Here is a 10000-nt window from a genome sequence, read left to right as displayed (position 1 = left end):
GTATAAAATAACTTTTCCCTCCACTTTATTCCTAACCAACGACGGAAAGGAGTGGGCATTTGAAACAGAAGCAGTGTTAACTTAACTTAAGACACAGGAAAGGTAAATGGCATGATACAGATGCGGAGATGCAAATGAATGAAAGTTATATGACAATTTAATTATCAACTGCAAGGTAACATTACATTTAACTCAACGCTACTGTAGGTTACATAGGATACAGTGAAATCAAATACAGTTTACCCAAGGTAGATAGACAGAGAGAGAGAAAGAAAGAGAGAGGGAGAGAGAGAGAGAAAGACAGAGGTTGGAGCCCCATTCAGAGGTTTGATGAGACTCCCAGAGGAATTTCTAAGGTGAGCTTATATATGGCAACCCCCCACCCCAAAGTGCCCCTTTGTCTTGTCAGGGCCAGTGGCACCCCAGGTGTTTGAGCCACCACATGGAATGGGGGGGGGGGATGTCCCCTTAAGTCAACTTAACTGAGATAACAGCAAACAGTGACAGCAACAATATCAGTTCTGGGTCATCCAATAATCTCCATATTTACACACACACACACACACACACACACACACAGACACACACACTCACTCACCATATGGGACACAGACTGACAACAGACAGGCTGCAGACAGACAGACAGTCAGGCAGACAGAGAGACAGGAACATGTATTCTCTCTTGTGTTTTTTCGTCTTTTTTCCTTTCCTCTATCCCTCTCTTCTTCTCTCTACATCCCTGCATCCCTCTCTCCTTCTAAAAGTGCTGTCTCTCTGCTCCCCCCTCTCCTCTCCTCCTAAATGTGTTGTCTGCTCCCCCTCTCCTTTCCTTCTAACGGTGTTGTCTCTCTGCTCCCCTCTCTTCTTCTAAACGTGTTGTCTCTCTGTTCCCCTCTCTATCCCTCTCTTCTCCTTCTAAAGGTGTTGTCTCTCTGCTCCCCTCTCTCCTTCTAAACATGTTGTCTCTCTGCTTCCCCCTCTCCTCTCTCTTCTCCTCCTAAACGTGTTGTCTCTGCTTCCCACTTCTCCTCCTAAATGTGTTGTCCAGATGCAGGCTGGCCTCTACAGGGGGCTCCCTCTGATGTCACATGTTATGAGCACACAGGTGTGAGTTTCCCTCCCCTCTCTCCTCCCCTCTCTCCTCTCCTGCCCTCTCTCTCTTGTTCTCCTCTCTCTCTCTTCTCCTCCCATCTGAGGTCATATGATCACATAGGTGTCTCCTCTTCATCCTCCTCCTCCTTCCCCTTCTCATCCTCTCAATCTCCCTCCTCCTCCTCCTCCTCCTCCTCATCTTTATCCTCCTCCTGCTCCTCCTCTCCTCTTCTACCTCCCCTCCTCCTCTCATCTTCCTCCTCCTCATCTTCCTCCTCCTCTTTCTCTTTCTCACGCCAACTCTGCTAGTTAGCCTCAGTTACACTCTCCCCCTTCAACCTCACTCCCAATCCGGGTCAAACGGCACCACTGTGACGGAGGTCATCTTGCACCTGTTCACCCCCCTCTGGGATTGAACGTGCGACCTCGTCAACTACATCGGTCCGGCAATGGGAGACACAGTACGATACCGCTAGGCCAAGAGACTAGTCTCTCTGCCCAACAGCACAGAGACTGTATGAGGCTATCTGAGGGAGGTTTACCAACGTTCCACGCCAACTCTGCTAGTTAGCCTCTGTTACACTCCTCTCCTCCTCTTCTACCTCCTCTCACTCCTCTCCTCCAGCTAAGTAAAATGAGATCTGATGAATATTTAACCGTAGGCAGTTCTGGGGTGAGGGCCGGTTGACACATTGACCTCTAGTCAGAGTCAGTCACATGTGCGAAAGTGTCACATGTGTCAAAGTGTTTACTGCAGAGGATGCACTGGCTGAGTGCCACCCTCTGATCTTCCCAGCAGGCTACTGAGAGGCAAACATTCTGTGGGGTACACCTCACGACAGTAGCCTACTGCACATGTGCAAACACCATGGCAACACACTACACCGCATTTCACATTATTACGCAAATGACATTTTTTGCCGTTTTCCTAAATAATCAATAGAAATGAGAGTCGTCATCATTTTCAAGTAATCGGCCATTAGAGTACAATTCAAAAGTTTTTGAATGAACCTTCCAATGATAACGGTATTTTTTTAAATAACAAAAAACTTAAAATGCCCAAAATGCTCTGTTCCAAATTATTACGCAAAACAGTTTTGTAGTGTTGTAATACAAATTTCTTTCTTTTTTTCCCATTTACATCAAAACAGTTGGCATTTGGTACCTTCTAAATTACATTTCGATGTTCAAAACTTGGTCATAAGCTGTAACTGGAATGCTGCGTTTAACATTGAAGTCAATGGCAGGGCATTGCATGGGAGTTATGGAAGCCTAGATATCCTTGATGCTTTGCTCTCAGCTGTTTTTGTTTGTTTGGTCTGGTGACCCACACTTCACTCTTCAATATACCCGTAGATTTCCATGCCACGTGTAGGTGCTTTGGAGGTGATGACATTCTAACTCACCAGACATAGCATCCCATTCATTTTCAATGGGGTTTTATGTCTGGTGCGTTAGAATGTCATCACCTCAAAAGCACCTAAACGTGGCATGGAAATCTACGGGTATATTGAAGAGTGAAGTGTGGGTCACCAGACCAAACAAACAAAAACAGCTGAGAGCAAAGCATCAAGGATATCTGGGCTTCCATAACTCCCATGCAATGCCCTACCATTGACTTCAATGTTAATCGCAGCATTCCAGTTACTAAGACAAAGAGCTTATCACCAAGTATTGAACATTGAAATGTAATTTAGAAGGTACCAAATTCCAACTGTTTTGAGGTAAATGGGAAAAAAAGAAAGAAATTTGGATTACAACACTACAAAACTATTTTGCGTAATAATGTGGAACAGAGCATTTAAAGTTTTTTATTATTTAAAAAAATACCGTTATCATTGGAAGGTTCATCCAAAAACTTTCAAATTGTACTCTAATGGCTGATGACTTGAAAATTATGACGACTGTCATTTGTATTGATTATTTGGGGAAACAGCGAAAAATGTCATTTGCATAATAATGTGGAATGCGGTGTAAGACTGAGCTGCACATGGGCAAACATCTTAACAACACTCCAGACCGAACATGTGCAAACATTACATCACATCACATTTTGGGAACACCTTGAGAAAAAAATTACTCAGACAATGTGATACTGTCTTGACCATAGGGTAAGATGCACACAATATTTGAGTGGGACCAAATGTTATCTTAAATGGATTTAATTTCAACTCTAAACATTGCTATTGACTGTAATGTACAACCCATATCCTCGATCAATTTGGACAAATAAAATGGACAAATAAAATGTCTCCTCTCAGTAAGACAGCAGGCAGCTGAATGACCCAACCTTGGGTAATATGTGGCCCAGCCTTGGGTAATATGTGGCCCAACCTTGGGTTATATGTGGCCCATCCTTGGGTTATATGTGGCCCATCCTTGGGTTATATGTGACCCAACTGTGGCCAACTGTGTGCTGACTAAATCCACTCTTCATAAGTCAATGGGAGTGCCAATAACACTGCGCCACCAGTAACTATTGTCATACGTGTGTGTGTGTGTGTGTGTGTGTGTGTGTGTGTGTGTGTGTGTGTGTGTGTGTGTGTGTGTGTGTGTGTGTGTGTGTGCGTGAATGCGTGCATGTGTCTGTGTGTGTGTGTCTGTGTATGTGTGTGTGTGTGTGTGTGTGTGTGTGTGCGCCCATGTATGTGTGTGTGTGTGTGTGCGCGTGTTTGTGTGTGTGTGTGCCCCTGTGTGTGTGTGTGTGTGTGTGTGTGTGCGCCCCTGTGTGTGTGTGTGTGTGTGTGTGTGTGCGCCCCTGTGTGTGTGTGCGCACCCCTGTGTGTGTGTGTGCGCGCCCCTGTGTGTGTGTGTGCGCGCCCCTGTGTGTGTGTGTGTATGCGCGTCCCTGTGTGTGTGTATGTGTGCGCGCCCCTGTGTGTGTGTGTGCGCGCCCCTGTGTGTGTGTGTGTGTGTGTGTGTGTGTGTGTGTGTGTCTGCGCACGCCCCTGTGTGTGTGTGCGCGCCCCTGTGTGTGTGTGTGTGTGTTTTCTTGTTTGCAGCCCCACCTCCTCTGTAGGGTTTCCAGGTGTAGAACTTTCCCCTGAAAGGAACGCTGTCGAAATCCGAACACTGAATCTCCCGGAAATCCTGCGAGCCCGCCGGGCACTCCTGCAAAGTCAACACACACACACACGGGCACACACACACACGCGCGCACACACACACACACACACACACACACACACACACACACACACACACACACACACACACACACACACACACACACACACACACACACACACACACACACACACAAACACACGCTTAAACAGACTCTCTCAACAACAACCCTCTGTGCCAATGCTCAGGCCAATGCCAGGGGCATTTGCTAAGAAGTTGGCTGAGGAGTAAACCAGGTTAAGTTAAGAGGTAAAGAGCCCTAAGAAAATGAGGACTCCAGGCTCTTCTATTAGATGATTTACCTCTTCACTTAACCTGGTTTACTCCTAAACCCCTTAGTGCAGAACCCTGAGCTAGCTCTCAAAGCACAATATTGTAGCTTTTATACTGAACATGTTAGTCAGCCTTGGTGTTGTGTCATTCGTGAATGAATCGATTATTTTGAACAGCTCCTAGATGTGAACGATGGAAACCGAATCATAGCTGGTAGCCTAGCATCTCTTTTCCATTTTTTCGTTTCCATTTTTCGTTGTTTTTGAGAATTTGACCTTCACGTCAAAACTTTAATTTGGGGAACAACACAAGTGTCTGTGAACACTGTGGAATGTGCTTTGTTTGAGACTGGACAATACATTTAGCACTTGTGAAGATAGCACTTAGACTCAGGGTGCGTCTCATTTCTTCATCATGCCCCTTGTTCTAGTCCTTGATTTGCGCGTAAATGCGAGACATAGTGGTGTTTCAATTGTCAAAATCAGGAAGGGAAAGGGCTAGAATGCTCGTACCCGTACCCCCTTGGTATCAAGTAAGGTGAGGGGCCCCCCTAGCCGACCAAGGGGTTCGGCCAACGGTCATGCCATTCGATTATCATCGGTGCGTGCTGGGTCATAGTTCTAAAGTTCTAGCTACCGCCGCAACCCCTTTGTCTGTAGCTATAGTTGTGAACACATTTGACGTTAGCACGTAGTGTATGTGAGCAAAGTTGTCCGACAGACAACCGCTACGGAAGGGATAGGGGATGGGGCAGGACAATGAAATGAGATTCACCCTTAAGCCCGATTCGCACGGGATAAATATTACCTTAAATTATTAATTCGCAATTACCACAGGACCTCCGTGATTTTTCGGGGCGCATTCGGATGGGATAAATAAACGTATGTTATTTACTCAAATCACAGACATTACAAGGGGGTGCAGACGGCGCGCCTGTGTGAAATTACCCCAGGATGTCTGTGTTTCGCCGAAATACAGTAGGTAATTCGCGGCGGAATATTTACCTCACAAATCGCGGACATGGCACATTCGCACAGGACTAAGAACTGAGACATTCTCCGTAATTATTCCGAATTACCGGGGGTCCATAGATAATAAAAGTGCCGTCCGAATCGGGCTTTAGACTCAAGACATACTGTATGGACTGTTAATTGTCAATAACATAAAACGGAACCTTGTCTTCTTTTTTTCATTGGCACAACATGGACAAGACAAGACTTGCCCTATAAAGGCATGATTTTTTTTTAAATTATAAAGCCATGGACTCACATCGATATTGCAGGACCTGAAGCGTTTCCTCTCGCCCAGACAGTACTTCCCTCCAACCGTGGGCCTGCAGCCAGAGACCAGACATCAGAGACCATACACCAGAGACCAGACATCAGACAGGGGGGTGGGGGTGGGGGGGGGCGTGCAAGGAGGTGCTAGGAGGGGGCTGTGGCAGGTTGGCAGGAAAAGTAAAGCACAACTAAAATAAACTGAATAACATAAAACAAAAATAAACCAAACATAAGCTAAACAAAATCAACAATAAATCTATGAATATTACACTATTACCATTATTGTCTTATATTATTATGTACGGTGGGACACTGCCTCACAGGCCTAGAGAATATGCTTGCCCTTTTCTTTAGGAGTTCTGATTATGTAGGTGTTCTGATTTAGTAGCTGTTCTGATTTAGTAGGTGTTCTGATTTGATAGGTTCAGTCAGAGAGAGTAGAGAGATACTTAAAGAATCTCTGGTTCAGTGTTCAGTAGTGTTCTGATTCTAGTAGGTTCAGTGTTCCGTAGTGTTCTGATTCTAATTGTGAAACTCTATACGTTCCTCAGTGGACTCTGTGGCCTTAGTTAGTTAGTGGCAGCAGTGGTCTGTCCAGTAGTATACAGAGGGATTTAAAAGATGCCTGCGGCTCAGAATACAATGTTTCCAGCCTATTGACTCATTCTTTTGAAACTCGGCTGACGGTAGACCCGAGGTTGTTCTCCCGACAACCGTTGTAAATGTGTTCTATTGCAACAGCTGGGGACAATACAAAATGTCTCAAAAAGCTAATATTAAACGAACTCGGAGTACACCGAAGTGCTCAGAGTTTGTGTTTCGGAACCCCAAGTTTAGTACCCATTCTATTGCACTTTCCTGAGGCGGAGGCCATAGAATGAGCCATAAGCCCCTGAATACAGTGTTTCCAGCCTATGCCTCAGAATACAGTGTTTCCAGCCTAGGTCTCAGAATACAGTGTTTCCAGCCTATGCCTCTGAATACAGTGTTTCCAGCCTATGCCTCTGAATACAGTGTTTCCAGCCTAGGCCTCTGAATACAGTGTTTCCAGCCTAGGTCTCAGAATACAGTGTTTCCAGCCTATGCCTCTGAATACAGTGTTTCCAGCCTATGCCTCTGAATACAGTGTTTCCAGCCTATGCCTCTGAATACAGTGTTTCCAGCCTATAAGGGAGGGCTACCAGGCCGAGCTCCATCTACGAGTGTGGAGCAGCGACAGCCAGGCTACAATCATCTTACATTTTGCTGGCCAGAAAAGCTGCACAGCCAGCCCATAATGTTATGTCTGATAGCTAGCAGCTGCAAGGAGTGCACAGGGTTCATTCGGTTGCAGCAGCGAAGGAGCAAAAAAAAAAAAAACCCTTCATGCCACAGCCACGCTTTTTGATTTTACAAGCTCTATATTTGTTCTGCCGGATTGTTTCCGCTATAAAAAGCCATAAATGACTTCCTCTTCGTCCGCATGACGGCCACACTGAGCTCTAAACAGGGATCGAAATATGCAACTTATCATTAGGATTCGAAGCCATCTGACATCTGAGTGCCACCCTCTTGGTTATAAACCACCGCACCCCAAAACACTCCTTTATTTCGGTTTTGGACAATGTCAGAGCTAAGGCATAATCGTTCGGAAGCCTGTTTTGGAACTGATAAGTCGCCTGTAGAAATCCATACCTGTACCACACATGACTGAGTTTGTAAGAAGGCAGTAAAACAAAAAATAAAATGAGGGTGTAAGGGGTATTACACACCAGGGCGGTAAAGCGTCGCGGAACGGCCGCATTTTTTACCGGCGTCTGTGAAAATACATTGAAACATATCTGTCCTTACACACCAACCAGCGGTAGTCAAGCGTCATGGGCATTTGCAAAATAGAACTCGAGCGTATTTTCCATGCCGGCGACCGGCGGTGTCTCATTCAAATGAATGGCAGAGTAGCATGATTTTATTTAATTAATTATTTATTTATTTCGGTTTGGACGATGTCAGAGCTAAGGCGTAATCGTTCGGAAGCCTGTTTTGGAACTGAAGTCGCCTGCAGAAATCCATACCGGTACCACACATGACTGAGTTTGTAACTCCACAAAAAAGGCAGTAAAACATAAAATAAAATAGGGTGTAACATAGTCAAATGTTCTGTCAAACAGATTCCATGACGGAGGTCTGCACTGAGTGCATTTCTAGCTTATAATAATTGAATTAATAATAATTTAATTAATGTAATAATTATTTAATTATAATTATATTTAATAATAATAATCTTAATAGAGCTGAGTGCCCCACCCACCTGGGGCTGTCACAGTGTCGTAGTGAAGACGAGACTCCGCCCCCACAGGTGCGGCTGCACTCCTCCCACGGCGACCAGGGGCCCCAGCCACCATCGATGCCCTCGGGCCGCGTCCCATACGCCACACACACGCGCTTGTAGCACCACTGAGAAACACACACACACACACACACACACACACACACACACACACACACACACACACACACACACACACACACACACACACACACACACACACACACACACACACACACACACACGCATCCGCACACAGGCATGCATACAACACACACACACACACACACACACACACACACACACACACACACACACACACACACACACACACACACACACACACACACACACACACACACACACACACACACACACACACACACACACACACAAGCATCCACACAAAAAACATGCACACACACAGACTTATAGGAACACTGAAAGTACATAGCTGGTTATAGCGCGGACACACGCACACACACACACGCACACACACGCACACACACACGCACACACACACGCACACGCACACACACACACACACACACACACACACACACACACACACACACACACACACACACACACACACACACACACACTTCTGGCACCAAAAAGCACAGACCACAATCACCATCCCAGACATCAGAGTGTGCACACAAATACGCATACCATGGTTATGGCACCACTGAAAGCCTCGGCCACAGCGCGCGCGCACACACACACACACACACACACACACACACACACACACACACACACACACACACACACACACACACACACACCCTAGCACAGACTGAAATACATACAGTGCATGCTGTGAAATGTCCACGCTCGGCTCTCTCCTGCAACAATGCATGAGCTTCATGAAAAGTGTTTTCTCTGTACTGTACTGTACTGGGTTCTAACTGTCAGTTCTCGAGATCTAGTTTTTGGACATATGCTACTGATATCTCATCCTTCGGTCTATGGCGCTGGTGTAAATGTATATTGCTATCTTACCCCGTTGTCTGGGTGTTGGTTTGGCTGATGATATAGGGTTATAGCTCCTGACTGTATGGTATTGGTTCTTACCCCGTTCTCTATACTGCTGGACTGGTGTATAGCTCCTCTCTGTATGGTGTTGGGTTTACTGTAGCTCTTCTCTGTATGGTGTTGGGTTACAGCTCTTCTCTGTATGGTACTGTATTGGGTTATAACTCCTCTCTGTATGGTGTTGGGTTATAACTCCTCTATGTATGGTACTGTATTGGGTTATAGCTCCTCTCTGTATGGTGTTGGTTTATAACTCCTGTATGGTGTTGGCTCTTACCCCGTTGTCTATAGTGAGGTGTTGGTTCTTACCCCCTTTGTCGATGGTGTTGGTTTGGCAGATGGTTTTGGTTTATAACTCCTGCATGGTGTTGGTTCTTACCCCCTTGTCGATGGTGTTGGTGTACCGTATGGTATTGGTTCTTACCCCCTTGTCGATGGTGTTGGTTTGGCAGATGGTATTGGTTTATAACTCCTGCATGGTGTTGGTTCTTACCCCCTTGTCGATGGTGTTGGTGTACAGTATGGTATTGGTTCTTACCCCCTTGTCGATGGTGTTGGTGTACAGTATGGTATTGGTTCTTACCCCCTTGTCGATGGTGTTGGTTTGGCAGATGGTGCCCTCTGCTGCCGGGATGCTGCTGGTGATGCAGCGGTTGCTCTTGCTCATACACCACAGCTCACTGCACACCTCCTGCACACAGATGCACACAGATGCACACAGATGCACACACACACACACACAAGTGCACGCATATACACACACACACATACACACACACACACACACACACACACACACACACACGCACACGAACACACACACACAATTTGTAAATGTCAATGCCATACCAATTGGAAATGAAGTTGGACTTGACTTGAATCT

The 10000-nt window shown here is 45.9% G+C and overlaps 1 protein-coding gene across 2 annotated transcripts in view; it reads right to left on the bottom strand.

The window, feature by feature from the left end:
• adamts10 (ADAM metallopeptidase with thrombospondin type 1 motif, 10) overlaps positions 1 to 10000 on the bottom strand; it is a 104856-nt gene that overhangs the window by 40465 nt on the left and 54391 nt on the right. For both annotated transcript variants that reach the window (XM_063200709.1, XM_063200710.1), the window contains exons 13-16: positions 9701 to 9808; positions 8059 to 8204; positions 5761 to 5824; positions 4101 to 4203 (exon numbers count right to left, since the gene is read on the bottom strand). In XM_063200709.1, the coding sequence (XP_063056779.1) occupies positions 4101 to 4203; positions 5761 to 5824; positions 8059 to 8204; positions 9701 to 9808 (421 nt within the window). The remainder of the gene's footprint in view (positions 1 to 4100; positions 4204 to 5760; positions 5825 to 8058; positions 8205 to 9700; positions 9809 to 10000) is intronic.

Source organism: Engraulis encrasicolus, chromosome 6 (genome assembly GCF_034702125.1).
Source record: "Engraulis encrasicolus isolate BLACKSEA-1 chromosome 6, IST_EnEncr_1.0, whole genome shotgun sequence".
Taxonomy (NCBI): Eukaryota; Metazoa; Chordata; class Actinopteri; order Clupeiformes; family Engraulidae; genus Engraulis; species Engraulis encrasicolus.
The sequence above is the reverse complement of the archived record's forward strand: the minus strand, read 5'-3'. Positions and strand labels throughout refer to the sequence as shown.